We start from the raw sequence: 27,998 nt of genomic DNA, 5'->3' as shown, positions 1-27,998 counted from the left end.
GAGATGTTGCTAGCCAAGGTTAGCTAGCGCTAGCTTGCACGATCTGGGTCTATGCGCTGACAACAGCAACATCTGTCCAGCGTTAGTCCATTTAACGTGTTGTGTACGTTGACCATGATGATGATGATGATGGACCACCAAAAGCCAAGCCAGTAGAGAGAAATGGCTCTCCTCCTCATACCGCACAGGACGTCTTCGTGATATTGTGCTGACTGAGTGTCGTGCGATTTAGGAGGGGGCAAACATGTCTTGTAAATCTGCAAGCAGCAAGGACAAGAAGCCGAGCTTCAGCAAGAGGCTCTTTAGGCGGGGTTCAGTGCGCTCTGTGAGTAGTTTTATGAGCAGAGTGCTGAGGACCTTGTCAACGTTGTCTCACTTTTCCTCTGAAGTGCAAGCTGAGGACGAAAAAGACGATGGGGGGTTCACTACGTTCAAGACTGGAAATAAAGACCCGCCCGTGGAGGATGGAGACATCGGGGTCTTCCTGCCCGGGGAGAAGGTACCTGGAGTGTCGGGTCTCAAAAACCACGGGAACACCTGTTTCATGAATGCAATTCTGCAGTGCCTAAGCAATACTGAACTCTTTGCTGAGTATTTGGTTCTGGAGCAATACAAGGGCGAGGAGAACGGTGAAGAGAATAAGCCAAAAACAAATGGTTTAGGCCTACATCTACAGAGGAAAGGTGCCCCTGTCAGTGGAGAAGTGACAGAACAACTGTCTGGACTTGTACGTGCATTATGGACTTTTGAATATACCCCTCAGCATAGCAGAGATTTCAAAGTAAGTATTCGTAGTAGTCAATGACTTAAGTATGACCAAACTGCTGCACTACTTTCAAATCTGATAGTTATACTTTGGAATTATGATCTTGTACAGTTACCGCTTTAATGTTGTTATGATCATTTCATAATATGACAATTGTCTTATGATAACAGTACTACTGGCCCACTAACATCATTTTGTCTGATACAAAATGATGTTAGCGTGCCAGAGTAGTATTGTTTCCATTTGATTCAAATTTTCCATTTGATACAAATGGTATCAAATGGTAATCAACCACTTATCCTTATTGTATAGACCTCCAGGAGTCTATAGCAGTGTTTCTCAACCTTTTTTCTGCATGGGCACACTTCATGTCCCAAGAATCCATGGGCACATGAATATAATACGGGGGTGTAAATATCGACGCTGTCAGGAAGAAACCTTATATTTCCAAGTTTCAAATGTGTACGTTTCTTCGCAATGTAAAGCCCTGCTTCATCATACAAGGCTGTCGCACAACAGTAGTGAAAACAGCAGATCTACAAGTACACAACGCCTCACACTGCGAGGCGTTGTGTGCTTGTAGATCGGCTGTTTTCACTAGTTTTAATCATTTTAATAAAATGATAAATACAATACTGGCTTTCAAGCAGTTTCAAGGGGGACACTTGACCCTTCTCAGGGGCACACCAAAGGTCCCCAGGCACAGTGGTTGAGAAACACTGGTCTATAGGTCTGCCAGTATTTCCCTATACACTAAATCCTTTCTGTGAAAATAGCAGATCTACAAGATTACAGTGAGTCACAACGCGACACGCTGTGAGCTTGTCAATCAGCTATTTTTCACCGAACGTACGCCAGGGTTCACGTGGTTAAGGTCTTTCCCTGCAAGTAGGCCTATAATGCCTTGTTGCAAATACAGACGAGAAATCTTTCTGCCATTTTGTGGTCACAAGCAGAGTGATTTGAGAGGAGGGATGTTCTTTTGTTTGCAGAATGCTGTGTCAAAAAGCTGCTTGCAGTATAGAGGGAACGCTCAGCACGACGCCCAGGAGTTCCTGTTGTGGTTGCTGGACAGAGTGCATGAGGACCTCAACACGGTCAACCCCAACATCAGACCCTCCATCAAGGTAAACCTGAGATTTATTTGTCCCATGGCCAGGGGCGTCACAAGGGGTAGGAAAGTGGGACTGAGTTACTGGGGCCCAAGGTGGTGGAGGGGACTTCAGCTATTGAAAAATAGCAGATCTACAAGCTCGCAGCGTGGCACTCGGTGCCGCGATGTGAGCTTGTTTATCTGCTATTTTTCAATAGTTAAAGCATAAAATAATGATGCACAATAATGTGTACCCGTTCTAAATGGGTTTTAATATCTGTCAAAACTGATTGGGGATGGGACGATAATCGTCTATCTTGATAAAAGAAAAACACTCACAATTATCGAGAATTATCCTCCTTCATGCACTGAGATCAATTCACCATTTATTTGCAGATCTGCGTATTCTGTACCATTTTAAACCTTCTATAATTGGTAAAACGGACCTGGAAATAACACACTTCATACATATTTTGAAGCAATAGACGACTTAATCTCGCTGATGTAGGTTATTCAATTAATTTAAAAGCAATCTTTTTAATACTGTATATTTTTATTTCTAATATATAAACAGATCGATTCTTTTTAAATAAACGTTCATTAATGGTAATCAAAACAAAGGTTTGAAATAATCATGTTATTTATTTAAAGTCATATGGCCCAGCCCTAATTTGTCCTGTGTACTTGGTCGCTCTCTTGCACTTCAGAGGTAGGTCGTAGAAAGATTCAAATTGACTCCCTATTCTAGAGACGTTGCAATCCAAGCCACTGGCTGTATTATGTTACCAATGCCTTTCCGAGTCCCTGAAATATAAGGTGGACTGAATGCTATACTGTGGGATAGTAAGTTAGTGTAAAAGTAGGGTCAATCTTTATGTAGTCCCCACAATAGCTCACATGAATAGTGTTAATTGAGAATAAGCGTCACACTGGCTTGTTTCAGAGGATTGGCTTCTGTTGTCTTAATTACTAATTAAATTATTTTATCTTAATTACTAATTAAATACTTAATAAAATACATTTTTGCCACACACGTCGCAGACAACCTGAGGGAGCGCATTGCCCGCCATCGAGTCGGTCAGAGTCTCCGGCCATTTCATTGCTATGCATTTTTGGGCGATAGATTTCTGTAAGCTTAATGGAATAACATGTAAGATTATAGTTCGAAAAGTTGCCCAACAGGCATATTTCTGGATCTCTTGGAAATGTAATCCCATGGATTGCTCATAGCGCATCACACATTCCCTGCCAAAAGCATTGTAAACTCGTTACACTGCCAAGAGTGAAAAAAGTGCCTCCTGCATCTAAAACAAAGGGATCAAATTTTGGGAATATATCCCTTTAATTTTGAAGGCGTAAGATCTGGTGCAAGAAGTTCAATTGAGGCTGTACATGTAATGTAACACTATTTCTACAGACCCCTCCATAGTTCTGTGCCTGGGTCATTCTCTGTCTAGACGTATCCTGGAGATTGCCAGAGAAGATAATGGGGCAGGGCATTGTATACCTTAGAAATAGTTCTAATCATTGGTTGAGCATCATGAAAGGGGAGAGTGTTTTCTGCAGGTCGTTCAGTCCGAGTGTATCAAAGGGTGCGTTCGGAAATGCGCACCAGGTGTGTGCTTAGTGTAGTGAGTGCCTAAACCTAACCCTAATCCTAACCCTAACCTCAGTAAAACTATGCCTAAACCTAACCCTAACCTTAACCTCAGTAAAGCTATGCCTAAACCTAACCCTAACCCCTAACCCTAACCACACCCGGTGCGCATTTCCGAACGCACCCTTTGAAACACTCAGACTGAATCACCTGCAGAAAATACTCTCCCATCATGAAAGATGGATGATATCTCAGGGAGTTTCCATTGTTGTTAGACAATCGACTCTTATAACATTACATAAATGTAGATGTTCAAAAAGGTCTTTGTCAAGCAGCAGAGATTTCTGTTTTAGTTGTTGAAAGGTCATACATATTCAATATAATAATACGCTGTTTTGGCCAAGATTCACTTGTTGTGTAGCCTAGTACCACTACTTCGTGTTATGCATCTATTTCTAAAACATTTTTAATATTTACCCCCTTCAAATTAGTCCTCATGGCTTTTAGGGGTGTCTTCTAAAAATCGACGAATCGACGCGTCGTTTTAAGCCCCGGGAATCGACGCCAATTGTTTGAGTCGAAGCGAAAATATATATTTTTTTATATCACCAGTTAGCCTACTACTGCCAGTACTGCGGTGCACTGCTGGACTGGTGTGGTGTCATGTACTTCCAATGAGAAGTAGCAATTGGCGAACAGTTATTTATTGTCTCGCACCAGCGTCGGGTTGAAAGTGAGACGGAACGGCCAGAACGGTTCAGACCGCCGCTTCGTTAAAACATTCAGAGCCGGGACAGTGTTCCGTTAAGAGGAGGAAGCACGCTGTCAAAATCCCATATTAAATAACCTGCCACAGCACAAACGCGCGTCCACGAAGTAGTAAACAATCTTCTAAAGTCAAATTAACATACACAAGTGTAGGCTACAAGTTACATTTTCTAATTAAAGTGCTTCTGAATTGTTCCAGTGTTGTAATCCATGATGAATGATTGTGTTTCGCTGTGTTTGCGTCCATGACATGTCCACACTGCTGGCTCAAGCGGGAGCTGTGCCTCCACCTGTTTATGATCCTTTTCTGAAATGAATCCGTTCTCGACACTGACTCATTACTCTGTCAGTGCTCTGTGTCCCGCGACTGCGGACTGGATCCCATCGTTCATTTAAAAGAGGCGTTCAAGAGAGCAGAATCGTTCGCGAATGTCTCCTCTATACTGCACGCTGCCGAGAGACGGGGCAGAGTTGAAACAGCGGAGATGTTTTATTTGTTTTAACGGTGTGTTATAACTCTATGGTTGTACACTGCTATGCAGATAACATTTGTGCTTGCGCACCGATATCACCGAAAACACTGTGTATTCAATTCATCTCTTAATGTATTATTCTATTATGTTGACGTGGTTTAAAGCAACACTTTTTTTTTCTTTTTTTTTTCACAAAGTAGACTATAAAACGATTCGTCGACGCGTCGGATTAACCCCCGCGACTCGAGTCGACTTCATAAATCCTGTGTCGAAGACAGCCCTAATGGCTTTTAAACCTGTTACGACTGCTGTGCTGTTGTATGCTACCGGCTCACCTGACATTTAGGAGCCCCTACCGGGAGGACATGGCACCTCTGCCCTACTCGTCCCATAAAAATAAAATAAAAAACACTGGCAGAGGCTGCCCCGGCCCATAGGCTGGCAACAGGCCTATGTCTTGCTCAATTAATGTGTTGGGGATCAAATGTTTGATAATAGGGGACCGTATTTCAGAGTCCTCTTGTTGTTTTTGGCCTATAAATCTGGGAGGTTTATTCGCTGGTTGACCGAGAGCAACCACAACTTTCCATTCCTCTCTGGGACAGAAACCAAACGACGTATTGAATGTCTTCATGTTTTTCACTATAACTTCTGCATCGTACGGTACGCTCATGAACTCTGCCTTTTAACATAAAATCTCTTTTTCTTCTTAACCCTCTAGCCACCAGTAGAAGAGGATGACCGAAGCCTGGAGGGACCATCTCCTCCCCTCTCTGCCGGGTCCTTTGTGCAAGAACTATTTCAAGCGCAGTACAGGTGAGTTTCCCCTCTGCAGAAAAGCATTCTGGCACTTTTGCCTTGTTGTATCTAGGTCTGTCACGATTATGACATTTTACATGACGATTAATTGTCACTCAAATAGTTGCGATTAACGATTTAATCATGTGTTTGTCGTTGACAATTACATTTCTGTTAGTTCAGTTAGTTATATCTCTCTCTGCCAACATTGTTTGAGGTTCCACTTTGTTTCCAACAGGTCTTCACTCACTTGCCCGCACTGCCAGAAGCAGAGTAACACCTTTGATCCGTTCCTGTGCATCTCCTTACCCATCCCTTTACCACACACAAGGTGAGTGATGTCCTTCACTCCAGTGTGGGACCTGATAGTGATGCAAGCTCTCTGAAGCCCGACCAATGCCAGATTTCTGGGTCCAATCGTAATTTTGGAGTCACCCACTACTGGGAAAAAAAGTCATTTTATTTAACCCAGAACGGGTACACATTATTGTGTATTATTATTTTATGCTTTAACTATTGAAAAATAGCAGATATACAAGCTCACGCTGCGAGCTTGTAGATCTGTTATTTTTGAAAAATCATGAAAATTAGAATTTTGACCTGATTCTATAAGTGTCTTTTGAATCCTTCTGAGATTTTTTGAAAAACCTATGTTTCTATGTCAGCAATTTGGCTATAGCCATTGTCAAAGAAAAGGTCCTTTTCATTTAACTGGAGCTCAGTTAGTCTGTTCTTGAGAGACTACCATGTCAGTGGTTCTCAAACCTTTTCATGTGAAGGACCCCCAAAATGATATTCATTTGGCCACGGACCCCCATCACAAAATAATTAGTTCCAGGGACCACCCAGAAGCAAAATTTGAGTTACAAATGTTCGCTTTAAAAATACATACAAGTCAAAGATTTGCACACATTTTCACGACTTTTTCAAAAATAGCAGATCTACAAGCTCGCAGCGCGGCACTCGGTGCCGCGCTGTGAGCTTGTATATCTGCTATTTGTCACTGGTTAAAGCATTCAATAATTCTACGCACCACCTAAGCCCTATTCAAATTTTTCCAAAAAGACCTGATATGAATAAGGTGTTGCTATTTTTGAACATATTCTTTGCATTTTAAAGTTTAAAGTTCTGCACAGAGCGCACTGACTGCATACTTGTTGATACTGATTCATCAAATAGTCAAATAAAGGCAGATATGTCAGCCAAACCGATAAATGGGTCTGGCTCTAATGCTCACTCGACAGGTTTTGACATGCCTACGGTATATTCTAGTTGTTATTGACTGGCTGTAGTTTCACTAGTGCGAGATCCACATAGTAAAGGGACAAAACGGTTATTTAGAATTGATTGGGCACATCCTTGGCTCTATCAGATTTGTTGAAAGGTTATATTTGGTTTTGAAGAAGGAGAAATTCATATTTTGCGTTCTGATTCACTGAAGGAGTGCATTTTGACAAGTGGCCCACAGTTGTATTTCGTGGGGATTGCTAGGTACAGAATATACTGTATAAGGAAAGGAAGTGTTAAGTCATGTGTCTACTCATGGGAGCAGCTTTAGTTCCACTTTGTTTGTCATTAGTTATTTTATTTTTTAAAGCCAAATGTCAAATCTACCATGGTACTGCCTGTTAGACATGAAAGATACAGTATATTACATATGGTTACGAAAACAGATTTTGACCAGTGGCCAAGCAAGGCTCTTCAGTTGCAGTTTTTAGTACCTTTGTCATTTGCCAACACATCCAAATATTTTCACACTGCCTTAGAATAGGTTGTGGTGTAGGTAATTACTTTGAAACTGGTCTGAAAGCTAAGCTATTGGTGCTGAATTATGATTATAATTTTTAAAACAAATAGCACTGATCTTTTTTATTAAGCTGCTTACATTTCCTCCCTTCATGAATAAGAGTGATAGACGGTCCTTTCACTGTGAGTGTGTTGTGTGGGATGAATTCACATGAATTCAAGCTGCTGTTTGTGTCATGAGTACATGCACACACAACCAGTGTTGTAAAAAGTACTCACATTAAGTGAAAGTAAAAGTCCAGAATTCAAAATGCACTTGAGTAAAAGTACGAAAGTATTGGCAATTTGGCATCAAAATGTACTTAAAGGAGCTATGGTCAACTTTTTCTTGAAAAACGGATGCTAAAATAAAAATAATCTTTCGAAAATATTTTATAAAAAAATAAGCTTCATATATGTGTTTCTATTCAAAAATGACCACAAAAAGCGTAAAATAATGATAAAATAATCATTTTGGCGATTGTCAGAACAACACTTTGTTTACATTCTAGTCTATAGACTAGGATGTAAACAAAGTGTCGGCCCTACAATGAAAAAGTTGACTATAGCTCCTTTAAAGTACCAAAAGTAAAAGTACAAAATGTTTGAAAATAGCAGATCTACAAGCTCGTAGAGCTAAAACTGTACTTAAGTACAGTACTTAAGTAAATGTACTTAGTTACTTTACACCACTGCACACAACACAAATATTCCGCAGCAATAAAACATAAAACAAGGCCTTTTTTTCACTGTGACTAAAAGCATAAACCTCTATGAATAAAGCATCACCAAATGAATAGTTTGAAATATTCACTGATACATTTTTGGATCTTTCATTTATTTAGTATGTAAGGAGGACTCTCTCAATGGTTTTGGAAAACTCAGCCGAGTTTATTCAGGTCAGATGCACAAAACAAGTTCTGTAGCCAGAGTTTCCGCAATTGAAGCACTGTATAGAAAGAAATATTCACGTATTGTATCTTTTGTCAAATCCAATTCTTACTCGGCCGGGTTTTAGATCTAGCAGGTTTGTTCTGAGCATCGAAAAGACGGTGTGGCGTGAGTGAGTGATGCAGGCCAAAGACAAGAATGTCATCTTGACCATAGGGCTGTCACGATTATGACATTTTACATGACGATTAATTGTCACACAAATAATTGCGATTAACGATTTAATTGTGTTTTCGTCATTGACAATTACATTTCTGTTTGGCTTTTAGGCTTTGAAGTTGCACATGGTAGATATGACACATAACCTAAATATACAAAGAAATTACTGACATATTTGACAACTTTCTACTTAAAAAATAACATTGATAGTGGAAATAGCCGATCTACAAGCTCACAACGCGTCGCATCGCGACGCGTTGTGAGCTTGTAGATCTGCTATTTCCACTATTTCTGAAAGTGTTTGTAAATGTATGATCATTTTTCAGCATTCACGATTATGACGATTAAGACAAAATATTTGCGATTATATCAAATAATTGCGATTAGACGATTATGTAATAATTGTGACAGCCCTACTTGACCATGTAACAGCAGCTGCAAAGGTTGAGATCGCTGCCGTCATAGCGTGTCACAGTGATGACATTTAATACATTTATTGTTCTTCATGGCGCCCCATGACTAATTAAAGACTAAAATGATGAGGGCAAATTCTGAGTTGCACCACATTTACTGTTCATGTCACTACTCCTCTAGCTATTCTGCTAAATTACATAATGATGCAACAGAAATGGCTCTAATTTCTCTCCAATGCCAGAAACCATATTCTTTCATTAGGGTGCTTTTTTATTAGGCATAAGAAAAGACCTACATTATAACTCCCATTGTATAGGACTGGACATTTAGCTATAAGAACCCACAATAATAAGCTGCAGAAGAGAAATGTGTCATCACTTAAATATCATCATCATAATCTTATGAGTATAGGATGATGATTATTATTAATATGTGCTTCATTTCATGATTATTTGTTTACCTACAAATAGGCCTGTTGCCCCAGTTGGCCATGTGGAGGCACTATAATTAAAGAGCATCACTAACGCTTTAGTTTCAGTGCTATTGTTACAGGCAGGATTTGGCACCCGAGTAATACATTACACTTACATACAGTAATTGTGTGATTGTTTGCTTTGTAGGTTGCTATCATGTCCACTGCGAAAGCAAACACACACTGAAAGACTCTGAGTTGGCTCACCATCAGATTCAGTTTCAAAATGACATAAAGGATGCAGCCTCCTGCATTAGGATTGGCCAGCGCAGACTGCATTCAAAGGCTGATTAAAAGCAAGGATTAACTCTCTCCCTCAGGCCCCTGTATGTGACGGTCGTCTACCAGGGGAAGTACTCTCATTGCATGAGGATCGGAGTTGCTGTGCCTCTTACCAGCACTGTCTACCGGCTGAGAGATGCTGTGTCACGCGAGACCAAGATCCCCATGGACCAGGTGCCTGTTCCAACCCTCTTATCATCAGTCACACTGCAGTAATACTAGGTTACACACAGTGTTAGTTCAGCATTCCCGCAGCCAGGGAGGATACCAACATCAGTGCTATACTCATAGCAATGTCTGTGAACAAATAGTGTTTGGTTATGTACAGTATGTGTCTGTCTGGTTGTCTGTACTGTAATGTGAGTATACAGTATATAGTATGCACACTTAAAATTAAATGCAGGGAAGCAGGCATAGAAGCGAAGTGTATCAATTTGTAACTCCCTCCCTCTCAAAAGGTACACTCAACAAAATATTTCTGCAAGCCAGCGATAGCTGTTGAACATAAGAGCCGCCATTATAACATATTAAATTTGCTCTTGACCTGTTTGCCTTCTCTCCATTTCAGTTTGTTTTGACTGAAATGTACTATGACGGTTTTCATCGTTCCTTTTGTGACGATGACGACGACCTTGACATCATTCAGGAGAGCGATTCGATCTTTGCCTTTGAGACGCCGGAGACGTTCCGACTGGAGGGCATTCGCACCAAAAGAGGTCTCTACCACATCCATGCCAACTGTAAAGTACACTTCATTTTGTATTGGCACAGGTCAAAGTATCAAAGCCTGTTTTTCCTCTTATGACTTAGGAAGCCTCCTCGCGAACCTGAATCAGAACAACTTGAAGTATGCGAATGAACTCGGCAGGACGCCGTCGTTCATGCAGGGGGCGATGACTCCTGTTACAGCATCACCCAACAAGAACGTGGGACCCGAGAAGATGATTCTGTTGGTCTGCAACCGAGCCTGCACCGGACACCAAGGACGGAGGTACTGTTGCATCTCAGAGCAGTCGCCGTCCCCCAGTGGACCCCAGTCGTTGACTCAGCCGGTATTTGGATGGGATCCAGTGAAAAATAAGCTGTTTTGTGAGAAGACTGTTCATATTTCAGGGGATACAATATACTTTATTGTCCCCGTGGTGAAACATGTCTCGGGACTGAAATACTGCAAACGTATAGCTGCCTCCATAGTCATCAGTCAAACATCGATAGTGCTATGAGAAGCATATTTTCCCCTTTTCCTTTGATTACAAACCTATGCTCAGTCCAAAGGATCAAGGCATACTAGGTTTAGTCACAACTTTCACTGTGTACTGACTGACTGTATGCCATTGTCTGGCATGTGACATGTCTGGCCGCTGTATTACTGTGTCTGCTGGTCTATGACAAACTGCAACTCTGCCATTAATTGAGTTTCATCAGGTCTTATGCAAGCTAAAAATAAGGCTGCACAAATCTCTCTCTCAATTTGTTATGGACCCAAGCTCCATGAATTTAATTACATTGTGTCTGTCTATGTTTCACATATAGGGATGGGTGCTATTACCCACTTCTATTTCGGAACAAGCACCAAATGTCCTCTACCACTGGGAGAAGTGATTTCTGATTTCTTTTATCAATTGTTGAGTGTCAGAATTATCTCTTTATCACAAAATGAACTCAAGCTTCATTAGGCTCTTGGTTAGAGGGATTTATACTGTTATCACTTGTTTGTTTTATTTGCATGTTCACAAGATTGAGACTTGTTTTGTGAAGCACTTAGAGTAAATATTTCAAAGCCCTTAAAATTCCCCTGCTTTTCTATAGGCATTGATATCCATCAACCACTTAAGCCCGAAAATGGCAGATCTGCAAGCTGTGTGAACTTGCCGATCTGCTATTTTTTACTATTTTTACATTTGTAAATCTGCTTAAAATAGGGACACCAGGGTTAAAGTGGTTAACAGGCCTTACTAGATGCACTAGAGCAGCGGTTCTCAAACTATGGGCTTTGATGGGGTCGCCAAAAGAATTCCCTTATATGTGGTCGTGCTAGAAAAAAGTTTGAGAACCTCTGCACTAGATGCACAATATTGACATGTTGGCCGATATCCGATAGTATTCATGGTCAAATCGGACGATATCGATATGCTAGTGATAATATCGTGCCTCACTACTAGTAAGAACACAATGTTATTTCAGATTCGGTCTTCCATTTGTGCTGTACATGGAGCGCACCGTGACCTGGGATGCTCTGCAGAAGGAGATCTTGGAGAAAATGCGTCATCTGTTGAGGCCTGGAGTCTACATTCAGGTAATAAGAGGAATACAGATTAAACAATGCATCACAGTAAATGCAAACAACAAGCCTCACTATTTCAGTTGTATTCTAATTATTTTACCAATACAAACAGATCAGTACAGATCATTAGCTTAATAACAAAGGTTATTCAAAATGAAATTTCACTGTAAGATTTGTGAGTATTTATATTTGTAGATGGGGTGAATGGGGTGGCTCGTTGTGTGCCTTCTCATCTTGCACACATGAGACATTTTGGGTGAGGCAGTATGAAATGCCTCTTTCAGAAAGGTTGATATGGTGACTGCGGTGCAGCTATTCTTATATTATTGCTCCTTAACTCATTGAATGCCATTTCAAGATGGCCCCCAAGTACCAGACTGCCACTATCCTAGATTTCTAGTGCACGGATCAATTTTTAGTACACGGATCGTGCACGCCCATGCACCATATATGCATCATATGTGTAGTACTTTTTAACAGCTTTCAAACAAAAGAATCCGCTTGGAAATCCGTTCAGGCATTCATGAGTTACAAGCCTTCAAAGTCAGACAAAACAGCCATTTTTGACATTTTGAAAGATGTGTTTGTTTGTTATGGGGCTACACATGCAATTTCACAATTGCGATCATGCCTAATACATTTGAGGCATTTTTAGAAATTTTTTTATAAAAAAAATTTTTGATTTTTTTTTTTTTTCAAAATGGCTTCCAACTCGGGAAACTCGGGCTCTGGCAGCCTGGGACTACTGTAATAACTCGGGAAACTCGGGCCTTGGCAGTCAATGAGTTAAATGTCCCTCCAGCCTTAGGGCTGTGAACCATTAGGATTTTACAGATTCCTTAATAACGTAAATACCGATTCCATAAATGTCCCTCCAGCCTTAGGGCTGTGAACCTTTAGGACTTACCGATTCCTTAATGGTAGAATAGAATTCAATAACCATTCCCTTTAACGATTTCTCTCTTTCTCTCTACTGTATATTATCCCAAAAACGCGTTCTGTGGCCATAATGCCCAAGCACACACAGCATGTTCAATATTCCTAAGATGCTATTAATTCCTCACACACCCATATGTGATGTAAGTGATGTAGGTCCATTGTTAAGATTGTGTCTGACTATAACTCTGAAGGGTTCCACTGTGTCTGTCTCTAGGTGGGACCTTTCAGTCTCCGAGTGGTGGGTGTTGTTGGAATCACATACCTCCTTCCCCAAGACGATCAACCACTGTGTCACCCCACCGTGGAGAGGTCTGTCTTTCCCTGTTTTTCAGCTTTTTAAAACGTTCCTGCATCAACTGTGTCCCTTGCTTCTCAACCGTTTCAGGCCGAGATCCCCCAAAATAATCATTTGAACTGGGGACCCCCCCCACCCTGACAAGCACTTGGAATGTAGGAGTTGAGGCATTACATATTTCGGTTCCACAGATAAATATTGGCAGATCAGCTATTTTCACAATTTGTGCCTATTTCTTAAATTATTTGACAATTTGTCCAATGTATGACCAGTTTTTATAATAGTTCGTTGATTACATTTGATGCTGTAATGGTCTTGTTCTTTATTGTTTTATTTTTGTATTATTATTTTTTATTATTGAAAAGGTCTTAAAAGTCCTTACATTTTCACTTCACTGTCATCTGGTGTAACCCCGCCACAGTTTTGGGAACCAGTACCTTACTGTTTACTCACTACTACAGTGTTCTTTCCCAGGCCTGTTGCACAGTGGTTACGCAAGGGTGTCACGCACCCCTTTAGCGATCTCTTCACATGATGTACATGCCCTGACAGATGACTACCTTCCCCTCTCCAGTTTGTTGACATGCCTTAACACGAATTTGAGTTCCTGACTTTTTTTTCGTATGTGTTTTTTTTTTAATGCCTTTTCACTAAATGGTGCATAACACAATTGTTGATTTTCTTTTACATGGGTCATATTGTTATGTCAATATCCTCTCAGCTGTGAAGAAATATCCATTTAAAATGTTCCTTCTTGTTTTTAAAGCACTACATGGTAGGGGCCAGCCTATCTCATGGACTCATTAAAATATATTGGCCCCAGAGAGTACTTAGATCATCTTCGACATGTCTATTACAGATTACAGTTAATACCCAGAAGATCAGTTACACCCCTAATCTGTGGAACACATTACCTCATGAAATCAGGGAGGCAAGCGCAGTCAGCATCTTTAAGCGTCAACTGAAAACCCACCTTTTTAACATAGCTTTTAACTACTGTAGCATCTTATGAGATGCTAGTTAAAAGATCTGATTGCTGCTGTTTTGTTGTTGTTTTTAATCTGTTCTTGATTTTTGTATTGCTTTTGCTGCAATATTTCTCATCCGTTTTTGTACTGCACTTTGAGCTGCATTTCGATGTATGAAAAGTGCTGTATAAATAAAGCTCATCATCATTATAATCAAATCCAGTGTTTCTCAAAGTGGATTTCAGGGACACTCTAGGTTCCTTTATGGGGGTCTAAATTGACCTTTACAATTCTTTAACTTTGACAGTGTACAAATGGGAACCAAATGGACCCTAACAGGTCCATTTGGGTTCCATTTTTTTACGCTGTCAAAGTTAAGGGGAAACCTTCAAATTTTCCAAGTTTGAGAACCACTGATCTAATCAATCCATAATCACGTGCATCCTTAAAAAAAAAGAAGAAGAAAGTTTCAGATAACATTACATATATCACATAATATTTAGCTTGTCTTTCAGTCTGTTTACAGTGCTGTGCAAGTATTGCATTTCCATGGGAAACCTAGCTGTGTATGTGTAACTGGCTTGTTCATGCTGTTCTGTCTCTCTTCACAGAGCATACAAGTCATGTGGACAAGGGGGGCCACCGCATGTCAAGATCGTGGTTGAATGGGACAAGGAGACCAAGGATTAGTGAGTTGTTGTAGCTCTGCATTCCTGTGGTGAAATGCATGCATGATGTGTTCTGTTTGTGTTGAAGTCTAATGCAGAGCAGATTAAAGACAAATATTCAACAGCTGCTGTTTGATTGGCTAAAAACGTCACTTCAAGAATGTGACACTAAGCTCTAGACTTGTTTGATGTGACTATCTAATGATTAAGAGAACATTTTTAGTTCTCAATGATCTCTAGTCTTGTTACACTATTACATTCGTCATAGCACCAAAAAGGTTAATTTAAAGCAAGAACGTTTCTTTCTAGCAGTGTTACATTGACATTTGTGACCCTATCATATGCGACTACAGAGGTTGCGTATTTTATCACTCCAAAGGTCACTTATTTTAGCATAACAGAATGTTGGCGTTCAAGCTGTTTTTGTTTTTGCTTTAATCAAATGTGGTTAAATGAACTTGACTCAACACTGTTAAGGAAAAAAATTACTAAGTGAAACTTGCTGCACCAAATTAGTAGACAAAAGAGCCATTATATGTAGCTTAGGTTTTGTCACATTGCAGTTTTAGCGATCTGCTAAAGTGTACTACAGAAAATAGCAGTTTTTAGTTTTACTCTAACATGCTACAGGAAAACTACATCATACCATGTCTTTAATTGAATATTTTATATTATAATAAATCTAAGCTCATACCAGTACAACTACTACATATATTGTTTGTGTCAACAGGCAACATTCTGCTTGATATTATAGTTCCAGACTAGGGATGGGACGATATGTGATATTATCGTTTATCGTGATAAAAAACACTCACAATAATTGTATCGTGGAGATTTAATATATTGTGATATTGTGCTCCGTCATGCACTGGGATCAATTCACCTTTTATTTGCTGAGCTGCATATACGGTACGACTTAAACCCTCTATAATTGGTCAAACGTACTTATAATATATGTACTTGATACAGTCTTTTTTTCACTCTTATCAAATGTCTTTGCCAAAAAATAGTCGATCTACAAGCTTGTAGATCTGCTATTTATTGGCAAATGTTCCGCCCAAGGATAAATGGATTTAAATTATCGCGATAATATCGTAAATCATGATTTCTTTTGTCACAATAATCGTGATATGACATTTTCATATCGTCCCATCCCTAGTCAACAGGCAACATTCTGCTTGATATTATAGTTCCAGACAGTGAAGGAAGGAAGAGATGAGGAGAGACAAGGAAGGCCGGGAGACTTGAGATGCAGGAACTAGAAACAGATGGAGGAAAAAGGTGCAGGAAGGGCAGCGCTAATTTAAGATCTGATGTAATAAGAGGGAAACGAGAAAACATTGATTCAGATGCAGAGCGGGAGTCAAGTGATGGAGAAATTGATATTAGATCTGAAAAGACAGACAGAAAATGAATAGATTAAAAGCAATCTTCCATTTGGGCAGCACCATAAAAAAAAGAAGTCTGGCAGGAGCTACACACCACAGCACAGTTCAAACAAAATAAAGAAATATATAATAGAATGGATTCTCTTGAATAGATTAACATCCTTGGTAAAGTGACCACACAATTAAACGATAGCTGTAGTGGCTGATATGGATAGCCTATGACATTCAGCAATGGTTCATTTTGTTATTCATTAAACAGTGATGCAGTACAACATCCTCATATCTTGATGGCCAATGAAAAATGGGCCATCCTGAAAAAAATGCATTTTTTGCAATTATCGTTGGCTTTGTGCATCTGCCTCAATAAACCCCTCACTAATGTGGGAAGCCAACTTGGCAAACTGTGAAGATTAATATGGGGTGGCATGAGGTGAAAGGACCCACACTGACTGCCCCACACAGAAATGATAGAGTCCTGATCTCAACCCTATCAAACACCTTTGGAGTAAAACACCAAACGCGAGCCAGGCTTAATTGACCAAAATGAAGTGTCTGACCTCTCTAATGCTCTCGTGGCTGAATAGAAGCAAATTGCAGCAGCAATGTTCCAACTACTGAAAAGCCAAATGATCAGAATAGAGGAGAATGTTATAGTAGCAAAAGGGAGAACCAATTCCATATCAATGTCTGTGATTTGCTTCCAGAGACCACAATGAGTGGTTATGACTCAATGCTGTAGGACTCCTGTATGATGAACACATTGTACCACATGTTTGGCATATAAATGCGAAAGAGTGGTGGAAATGTGATGACTGTGATTTAGACTGGAAAATCTCCCAAGGTCACTCACTGTGAAATATGCTTGCCACTGTTGTATTAGGAGCCTACCAAGCCATGCCGCTAACTAACAGGCATGCAGGTGTGATTATTATATCGCTTAGGAGCCTACCCCCCAATAACAAATAACATTTCTTGGCCTTTTTTCCCCTGTAAATAATGTCTTCAGTTGTAGCTACAGTACAGTATTTCCAGGTGTTGGTCTAATCGGTCTTTATGATCTTACTGTCTTATTTCACCTTTTGGTTATTTTATTCCACATTATTAAATACTATTCCATTCAGTGCTGCATTTTTAGCGACCGCTAGTGAGCGGAAAAAACGAAGTTTCCCGTGATTCATAGCGGAAATGGTATTCCATTGACTCCCATTGCTTTGTATACAAACTCCCTGCACAGAAACATGGATATATCTCAGCTTCTTTTCCCATATAGCTTGTTTGGTCAAAACGGCCTGTTTTCTATGAACCATAGCTTACACACAGATCATCGTGGTTGTAAAATCAGCTGAAAACCAGCTGAAAAAATCAGCTGAAAACTGAAAATCAGCTGAAAACAATAGGAAATATCCATGGCAGTTAATCTACATTAGTTATGGCAAAACTATGGCAGCATAGTGTTAAAAGTCAGACAGAAAATGTGACACAAAAGTCTGCATGGACCAGGGCTCATCCTCTGCGACATGCTGCTGGGCTGAGAGGCACTGACACAAGCAGCAGCAGCAGACCTCATTTGATCTGGGGAGACGTCTGCGTCGCTGACTGTGCTCTTCTTCCTCACAGTCTGTTTGGACACACCGAGGAAGAGTACATCCCTGATGCTGAGAGCGTGTATCTGCACAGGGAGCAGCACCACCAGCCGCAGGCCTGCACCCTCGCTCAATGCTTTCAGCTCTACACCAAAGAGGAGCAGGTAACGGACACACACACACACACACACACACACACACACACACAGACACGTTTGTATTAGAGTGCTTGTGAGGAGTGAGGACAGCATAGAAAATAGATGATCTACAAGTCCACAACGCATCGCAGTGTGACGCGTTGTGAGCTTGTAAATCGTTTTTCTTTCTTTCGTTTTCTTTTTCCTCATTGTGACATCATTGCACAACAAAGTAGAATACGGAAAGATCTCACCCCTACTATTACATACCTAATTCCAACCCTAACTCCAACATGAAGCTTTCATTTATTTTATGGTTAAAATATTTATAACCAAATATAACCATAAAAACAAACATTTCACTGGTCTATTTCTCAAAGTCTACTACACTTGTAGGGACATTTGGCCCTCACAAGTAGAATATAGTAAAGTATACACACACTACACATATACACAGGACACATGCATTTATTTCTTGTATTTGCAGTGTAGTGAGCTGTGTGTTTTTGTAGTAGGGAGCCTCACAGCATAAAATGTCCTCCTGAGCCCTGCCTGGGTCTTCGTTTGTTATTGTTCTATCAAACTGCCTTTCAGTCCTTGTGGTTTTCACTACATATCGTGGCGCTATGTTTGGATTAAAACACAACTTCTAGGAGGACACCGGGAAAAGTCCACATATAGTCCGTGGTTAGCGTTCCTGGCAGAGGTCTGTTAACCCATTTAGGCCTGAGATTATTGAATGCTTTAACCAGTGAAAAATAGCAGATATACAAGCTCACAGCGCGGCACCGAGTGCCGCGCTGCGAGCTTGTAGATCTGCTATTTTTGAAAAAGTTGTGAAAATGTGTTCAAATCTTTGAATATATGTATTTTCAAAGCGAACGTTTGTAACTCAAATTTTGCTTCTGGGTGGTCCCTGGAACTAAATATGTTGAATGGGGGTCCGTGGCCAAATAAATATCATTTTTTTCATTCACATGAAAAGGTTTGAGAACCACTGACATGGTAGTCTCTCAAGAACAGTCCAACTGAGCTCCAGTTATGTGAAAAGGACCTTTTCTTTCACGATGGCTGGCCAGATTGCTGACATAGAAACAAAGGTTTTTCAAAAAAACCTTAGAAGGATTCAAAAGACACTTATAGAATCGGGTCAAAATTCGGATTTTCACGATTTTTCAAAAATAGCAGATCTACAAGCTTGCAGCGCGGCACTCGGTGCCGCGCTGTGAGCTTGTATATCTGCTATTTTTCAATAGTTAAAGCATAAAACAACGATACGCAATAATGTGTACCCGTTCTGAATGGGTTTTAAACACAAGGATAGCGTTGAAAAGGAGCTCTGGTCAGGGAGAAGAGTGTGGGTTGGTGGAAGGGGAAGCCGGCGGGGCCTCCTCCTGTTTGAGGCCCATTTTTTATAAGCACTGTGGTTGGAGCTTGTCCTTGATGGAGCTACTGCCTGGGCGGTGTGTGTGTGCGTGTGCGTGCGTGTGCGTGTGTGTGTGTGTGTTCCAGCTGGCCCCAGACGATGCCTGGCGCTGTCCCCACTGCAAGCAGCTGCAGCAGGGCCGCATAAAGCTCAGCCTGTGGACCCTGCCGGACGTGCTCATACTGCACCTCAAGAGGTTCCGACAGGTACTGCACCCAGTGTTGATTTTGTCTAATGAACCTGTGGCAATTTCTTTTTGTAAATTGTCTATTTTCAGCATGCAACCAAGTGTAAAATCAGGCATTACATACAGTAGTGTTTTAAAAGATTTAATGCGAACCCATTAAAACTTTTTAATTGCATTTGAAGACAGTGTGCGGGAGCTAGGGCATTCACCAAATATTCAAATATCCTAATATCAAACTAACTATTTGACGTTGTTCACCGTAGTCGAATTTTCGCTTATTTTTATTTTTTTATTTTCTATTTAAAAAATATATATTTTATAAAGCTTGGCTAGATAGGAAGTCATAAGAATGAGTTGTCAATGCCCCTGGTGGATGAATTTGTTAATGCTCTATACCAGGGCTTCTCAAACCTTTTCAGGCCGTGACCCCCAAAATAACCTTTTTTAGAACTGGGGACCCCCACCCTGACAAACACTTGGAATTGTAGGTATTACGGTACATTTAATGTGACTCAGTTCCGCAGATAAATATTGTGAAAATAGCAGATCTACATGCTCACAACGCCTATTCGCCTTTTACTGACCACAGTTTGGCCAGTCCTGTCGAATATTCGACTATTCGAATACTTTGAGGTCGAATAATTTGAATACTAAAAATCACTATTTGTGAATGCCCTAGCGGGAGCCTTTTCTTTCAGTATGACTTAGGGCCCTCGTTTGGTCTTCTCCTTCGCACTTGTCGCCTTTGTGGGTGTGCAAAAGCTTTGCTTTTTTTTGTGCCTTTTGGATGAATTGAATTGAGGAGGAGTTTTGACGTTGCTGGTTGATTGATTGGTGTTGTGGCCACATCAATGCAGGAGGCAGACCGGAGGGTGAAGATGCAGAACATGGTGAGGTTCCCTCTGATGGGCATGGACATGGCGCCCCATGTGGTGAAGAGGAGTCAGAGCAGCTGGAGCCTGCCTTCCCACTGGTCGCCGTGGAGACGACCGTATGGCCTCGGGCGCAACCCCGACGACTACCTGTATGACCTCTATGCCGTGTGCAATCACCACGGGAACATGCACGGAGGGCACTACACAGGTAACGCTGCCACCCTGGTTAAAGCAGTGAGAATGTGTCATGCAAAAGAAATGGGAATCAATAGGGAATCAATGGGAGTGGGAATCAGTAGGGAATCAATGGGAGTGGGAATCAATTGGTTGTGCTTCACATGAAAGTTAGCTTACTGCAGAATATAGTCGCATCAGCAACCACACTTGCAATTTCCCATTGCATCTTGGGGAAACTTTATTTTTTCCAGTTAAACCTTATTCGAGATAAACTTTATTTGTGAATGACAAATCCATAGAGTTAAATGGGGGAGAGGTGCTTTATTCTAGATTAAACTATATGTGTGAGTACCGGTAAGTCCATTGAGTCAAAGGGGGAGAGGTGCTAGCTTGAGGATTGGTCAAGCTGCACATGACAATTTGGCTACTCAGACAATTTAAAAGGCAACCACACTTGCAATTTTCCAATTGCATCTTTCTAGTTTTATATATTATATTTTATAATTGATCTCTATTTTGGGCATGTCATTATGGGCAAACCTTTTCAAAAACATTCCCAAACTTTAAAGAATAGTGAAAATCTACAAGCTCACTATTTTTGCACGACACCGGTGTGCGCTTCTTGGTTATAGAAAAAAAGTAATTGATATAACCAATCGCTAAGAAAATAATCGACAGTTGCAGCACTAAACGTTATATAATTATGTAATCTTAATTCTCAAAGAAACCCAGTTGATCTCTCCCATGCACTCCATTCTCTGTCCATGTGTGTCTGCTCCCTCAGCGTACTGTAAGAACTCAGTGGATGGTGTGTGGTACTGCTTCGACGACAGCGAGGTTCAGCCTATGGCTGACGAGGACGTGTGCCAGCAGACGGCCTACATTCTGTTCTACCAACGAAGGACCGCCATTCCCTCCTGGTCAGCCAACAGCTCAGTAGCCGGTCAGTGTCCCCGTAAATACTTAGACTTGGACATACAAAAATAAGAAAACAAATAATAATAAGAAGAACGTAAGTACTTGATCCAAGCACAACCCAATTGATTGCTTGGTCATCAATGTAAACATTCTCTGAAAGTGCATGTTAAGTTGTCAGATGTTTGGGCCATGGATAATGACATTTTAACTACATGCTGCTATTGACATGTCAGCTCGTCAAACTCACTGTAAATACAGTAAAACTGTTATGACTAGGGATGGGTACCGAAATTCGGTACCGGGACAGAACCGATAAGGACATGACAGTTCTTGGGTACCCAAAAAGAATATTTACTTTCGGTACTGCTTATCGGTTCCTAGACGCACCAGTAAAAAAAAAAGACGTGCGATCCGTTCAAAAAAGGCTTCATTACATTACATATATATCTTCAAAGACGTATTTGACTATCTGTCAGGACCTGTCCCCGGTTCCCGAGGCGAAACGAACGTGAGTTACGTGACACCTTGTATTCCTCCAAACACACAAGCGCACACACAATCGGGGGACAACTGCGTTGCCACAACAACACCACTGACTGGTAGCGATGCTAGCAAAATTAGCAACCCAGCAACCAGTACAGGCTGAGCCCTGCACAGCCACAGAGAGACGTGAGATCATGTAAACATTTATGACAGCGTGGCATTCATCTGAAAGACTGTACGGCAACAGTGCTTGCAGACCCCCGTGTGTCTCTCTGGGTTATATGGTGCGACTGCAAGGCGTGCGGGCTCAGCTCTCTGTCGCTCGCCGAGCTGTGTTCCCTTGTCAAATCTAAGCTGGCAAATCTAATACTTCCGGTGGCCGATCTCTTCAGAATAAGATATGTTGCGCTAGCCGCAATAAGACTTCCAGACGGTGGTCGATTTCGGTGGTTGACTTCTTAATCTCTTCAGAATAAGAGTATCGCTGAAGACATTGAAATATGATTTCATTTGCATAATTCATTAAAACTGTAAATTAAACATTAAAATTCAATCAACAAATTATGTTTTAAATGATTAATTAAAACTGTAAATTAAAATGTAATTAAAAAAATATGTTTTTGTGTAAAAACCAAACCATTTTGGAACCGAAATAGGAACCGTTTGGAACCTGAACCGGAACCGGAATCGTAAAAATCCAAACGATACCCATCCCTAGTTATGACTTACTGTACGTCTGGGCTGTCCAGTGGTGATCGCTAATGTCCGCGATTTGTTTACAACGCACGTTGGCGTGCACGCGAAGTGAAGCTCCTCCATAGAAATCCATTGATCTTGCAATAAAGAGGCTTCATTTACTGATCCAGAATAGGTTGGGAACTAGCTGTCTATGTTTTTTTTTTGTTCTGTTAATCCAGGTTCCACCAGCTCCTCTCTGTGTGACCACTGGGTCAATAGGTTGCCAGGTAGCAGGCCTGCTAGCTTAGCCTCGGGCGCTTCCTCCAGACGCACATCTTTAGCTTCACTTGCTGAGTCTGTGGAGTTTGCAGCCGAACGCAGCGAAGATGATGGTGAGACATTCTGAAACGTGTAAACGTGATAAAGTTCAAAATCGGGCACACAATAAAATCCAAGGTTCTGGCCATAATTTGCCAGAACTAATCCTAACCCTAACCTCAGTAAAACTATGCCTAAACCTAACCCAAATCCTAACCCTAACCTCAGTAAAACTATGCCTAAATTTAACCCTAATCCTAATCTCAGTCACATTATTCCTAGTTCCCCGAAGGAGGCACCGCCTGCTCCACCTTGTGCCCAAAAATGAGCGCTCCTGTTCTCAATCTAACTGAATCTCAAACAAACTGTGACATATATATTTCTAAACTTACACCCAATTTAAAATGACACCACAATACATACAAGAGAACCTTAAAAGCTTGAGACAGCATGTTGAAAGACACAAAGATGAAAATCATGCAAAAGACACACACAGGGAAATAGATGTGAGTAAATGTACCCTTTATGTCTTTCAGAATTTCATAATGTTCTCTTATAATGGTCTCTATAAAATAAAATAGATTTCAATGTCATTAAATGGCAGGAAGTACCCCCCCCCCCCCCCCCCCCTCCTTCAATTTGTACCAATGCTCGAGATCCAAGTGTCAAAACGGGTTATTGTTCTTGATCTAGAGCGGTGTCACGAAAACACATTACAGTTTGACCCCAAGTTATCACAGAAAATGTCTTAAATGGCTTCAGACATTTTCCATTTCCTGTCAGCTTTAAAAGATAGTACCAGTGTAATAAGGGTTATCCACTTCTCCCATTGGCTAGCAGAGCCTTTCTATCCATCAATGATAACTTCAGCTCCACCCATTTAGCCATTTAGAACTAAATCTGTGTTACTTGAACCACTTTAACCATTATTTCATGCTTTAACTATTAAAAAACAGCAGATATACAAGCTCACAGCGTGGTACCAATTGCCGCGCTGCGAGCCTGTAGATCTGCTATTTTTTTTAAATCTGGAACATTTGTGCAAGTCTTTGAATATTTTTGATCTGATTCTATAAATGTCTTCTAAATCCTTCTTCTAAATCAGTGGTTCTCAAATATTTATAAGGATCCCCAAAATTACATGCATTTGGCCGCGGACCCCCATCTCAGAAGCAAATATTTACAAATGTTCGCTTTTAAAAAGATATATTCAAAGAAGAACCAATATTTGGCAGATCTACAAGCTCACAGCATGGCACTGAGTGCCGCACCGTGAGCTTGTAGATCTGCTATAGTTCAATAGTTAAAGCATTAAATAATTCTAGGCCTAAATAGGTTAATGTCCACACAATGTGAGCACCTACGGTAGATCTGAAGCTAAAGGCACTAAAAGCAGAAGATCTTTATAAAGGTAAAAATGGGAAGATAAGGAAACATTCTGTTACAAATAATCCCGAAACACAACTGCCTCCCCCACCCGCTTTAAGGTTATCCTTGGGTATATGTTTCTTTATTGTAAACAATATACAGTAGAAAGAAAATGAAAAGACATGGGTGGAGGAGGGAGGGTTGCCCAGCGACACAGGTCCCCGACCCTGAATGGAACCGGGGGGTATTGCAATTTTCTGGTCGCTGCTCTAACCATTGCACCGTGGAGGCACCCTGAGAAATACTGCTTTTGAAATATGTTACGAAGCACAGTTTGGGAAAGAAGCTCCTCCTCAGCATTAGGAGAGTTTTTTTTCTACGTTATCCATGAATTTAGAACAACACTCTATGACATACATGGGCAACATTTTTGTGCGAATGTTTTGTGTGAATTTGTATTTAATTTCATAAAGTTAACATATATAACATTTAAAATTAAATATTTTCAGGATTCCAATTCAAAAATATCTAAAATAATTCAGGATTCCAATTAAAAAATAGCAAAAAATAGCTGATCTACAAGCTCAAAATTGCGGTCTGTTTGAGCTTGTAGATCGGCTATTTTTTTTTCTGCTATTTTTGAATGCATGTGGCCCTCTGGAGTGAGTGTGAAAATATAGTGGCCCTCTCCATCATCAAAGTTGCCCACCCCTGCTCTATGATATGAGACTAGATAACATTGGGATTATGTATATCAAACAACATCATATTGTGATATTTTATTTTGTCCATATCTCCCAGCCCTAGTATCTTTGTCATGACGATACGATGAGAAGCCATTTCCCGATTCGTTAGACATGTTCACTGTTTTAAAAATTGTTTAGAACCTCGATGACCGTGTAGAATTGATGAGAAAATACAGTAATGGCCCATGCCCTCGTATTTTATTATTTTCTTTTTGTACCAGGCGGATTTTCCACCCGACCTTTTGTGAGAAGCATTCAGCGGCAGAGTTTGTCCTCCAGGTCTTCCATCGCCAGCCCTTTGGCCTTCAGTGACTCGGGGCTAAAGCCTTCCTGGTCTCTCTCTGCAAAGCTCCATATGAGGTCCAACTCTCCCAGGTCCTGCTCCCCGTCACGCTTCTCTCTAGATTCTCGCTCGTCACCTCCTCTGGAGAGGATAGGAGAGGCCTGCGATGACAAAGTCTCCACATCCTGTTTTGGCAGCTACAGCAGACACGAGCGCTACTTCGGAAGCAGGTCGCCCTTGTCCATGATGGAGAGCTACAATGACCAGGAGGGCAATAAACGATACCTCGATACCCACGTCTACAGCAAGTCGCTTCCCATCGAGAAGAAGATCATCAACACTGAACCCACTGAGAACAACAACCAGATGACAGCCTTGGACCAGAACATACTACCACCCCAAACCACCCCCTCCAAAGAGCAGAAACGCAAGAGCAGCATCGGGGGATTTGGCTCAAAGGCGGAAAGCGCGGGGTCGACGAAGAACTGCACCAAAACAGAGCAAGACCGGACCTCCAAGAAACGCCTGTGCTCGTCCTCCGCCCAGAAGAGCTCCACTCCCCAGTCGTCTTCCAGTACCCCGGTTAAAGGTTCCAAAACGGCCAATGTCAAGGACAAGAGCACCAATGCCAAGAAAAGCAACTCTACGCCCAGCGGGACCCCTTCCAAAAAGAAGGAGCCATCTCAGCCCACGGAGGGGACGCCACAGCGTAAGCAATGCACCTGCGCCACAGCCCAGTCCTCTGCCAATCCCTCCCCGACTGCAAAGAAAACATCCACCGGCACGGAGAAAACCTGCACAAGTAACCGAAAGAGACTGGTGGAGAGGAGCTACAGTCGGGACTCGATACACGCCACCAGCCCCTCTGTCAGCAGTCCCCGCGGCAGCACGGTAGCCCGCTTGTCCATGTCCAAGAGCGGGGACGGCCGGCCAGAGTGGAGGTCCTTCAGGAGCTCCAGCAGTAGCTCGTCTGTCACTAGCCTGCGCTCCCCCAGCGTGTCCTCCAAAGACCTGCGACGGGGCAGCAAGTCTGAGGACAAGGGTTTGTCCTTCTTCAAGAGTGCCCTGAGACAGAGGGAAAGCCGCCGGTCGGCTGACCTGGGCAAGAGCACCATGCTGTCTAAGAAGGCCTCCGATAGGACAGGCAAGCAGTGTGGAGGACAAGGCAAAGACAGTGGCACCGACGGCGACGCCACGTCAGACAGTGTCTCTTTGCAGGCGTCCTCAGACAGTCATGCAGGTGAGAAAAAGTCTGCGTCAAAGGAGTCTTCCAAGCCCCCCAGCTCGCTCAGTCGCTCCCTGTTACATGTTGGCAAGTCCAAGTCTTCCAGTTCTGAAATGAGCCTCAAATCTCCCTCAAATGGGAAAAAGCCACTTGAAAAGAAGGCATCTTCCAGAAAGCTGTCATCCAGCATGCAATCTCCTGCACGTCAAACACAGAGGCCTCAATGATATACTAATAGTAGTTCCATTTTAAGCAATGCAGCTATTTTCTTTGTGCCTAAGTTAAAGTGAGCACCCAAAAGTATTTGCCAAGTGACAGATTTTTTTCAATGTTGTGGACACGTACACTAGCTGGCAGTTGATCCATACAATGACTTTGAGGTTTGCCTTGATGCAGTCATCTGGAATATAAGTATTTTTCCACATTGGATGAATGGTAGAAAATATGCAATATTTTTGCACTGTCCCCACTTTTAAGGACACAAAACCTAGTTTAGTTAAGTATACGTTTAGTGAATTAAATTAATTATGAATTTGGCTCTTGTGAGCAAATTGAAAAAGCAGGGTATTGAAAGATACATGCAGCACACAAGGACATGCTTGCATGCTACATGTGTAGTTATTATGTATAACACAACTTTTGTGAGAGTGCACACATACCAAGTGTGTAGTGCACCACTGCTATAGATTTGATACACGTTTATTCTAATTTAGACAGATTGTTACCGACCAACTGTATTTAAACCTCTCTGTTTTTGTATCAGTCTCTCAAAGTGTACAGTGATAACAACAACACAACCCAAACATTGAAAAGGCACCTTGGAAATACTCGAGCTCACCGTACAGTTACACTATATACATGCGCTAGTCAGTGCTCGCATACATGCACATACATAAAGAGTTTCATTCCAAAACTAATGCAAGCGATCATTTATAAGAATTGTCATTGTTTGGTCAATTACCTAATTAATTCAAAGCGATCTACACACTCAAATCTAGTGTTTCATCAGTAGTCCATTTGGTTACATTTGCGCACAATCATAGTTAAATGAACACTTAGGATTTTACTGTGTGGTCTGTTTTGCAACAGTTACTGTATATCATATAGAACACATATTACAAGGTAATGGGGGGGAATTAGGTTTTGCCAAACATCAAAGAGGAAAGCACTTTGCAAAACGGTCAAGTCAATGGAGAATGTGCGCATATTACAGTATATCCACATTTTCTTTTGGCCACGTGGAACATCAATCTATTAACTACCGTTGCATTTTAGGTACTAGATGGCTGGGTCACGGACGGTACACATTTGCATGTGGCTGGCATGTCCCATGCTTTTCTACTACTGCATATATGACCTTAGGCGACCGCTTAATTAATCTTAACGCGTTGCTTGATTGCAAAATGTAAAGGCATGCTTCTGGTTTGAACCTGGCATTATCTGTCGACTCGACGCCGTTTTACCTCTGCGCCATTCTTCTGGCTCATTAACTTT

General features: G+C 41.3%; 1 protein-coding gene across 1 annotated transcript; it reads left to right on the top strand.

The window, feature by feature from the left end:
- Positions 1 to 244: 244 nt before the first annotated feature.
- Positions 245 to 26,989, top strand: usp31 (ubiquitin specific peptidase 31; the record flags this gene model as incomplete). The annotated part of the gene is made up of 16 exons (XM_080725094.1): positions 245 to 781; positions 1,759 to 1,893; positions 5,419 to 5,513; positions 5,734 to 5,826; positions 9,597 to 9,732; positions 10,127 to 10,274; positions 10,369 to 10,549; positions 11,743 to 11,854; positions 12,996 to 13,090; positions 14,656 to 14,733; positions 17,718 to 17,847; positions 19,333 to 19,452; positions 20,291 to 20,516; positions 21,270 to 21,428; positions 22,804 to 22,956; positions 25,218 to 26,989. 16 exons carry the CDS (start codon positions 245 to 247, stop codon positions 26,729 to 26,731), a joined length of 3,912 nt encoding a protein of 1,303 aa, XP_080581220.1. The 3' UTR covers positions 26,732 to 26,989.
- Between the last annotated feature and the right edge of the window lie 1,009 nt (positions 26,990 to 27,998).

The sequence above is a fragment of the Nannobrachium achirus genome, assembly GCF_963921795.1.
Source record: "Nannobrachium achirus genome assembly, chromosome: 4".
Lineage (NCBI taxonomy): Eukaryota > Metazoa > Chordata > Actinopteri > Myctophiformes > Myctophidae > Nannobrachium > Nannobrachium achirus.
The sequence above is the reverse complement of the archived record's forward strand: the minus strand, read 5'-3'. Positions and strand labels throughout refer to the sequence as shown.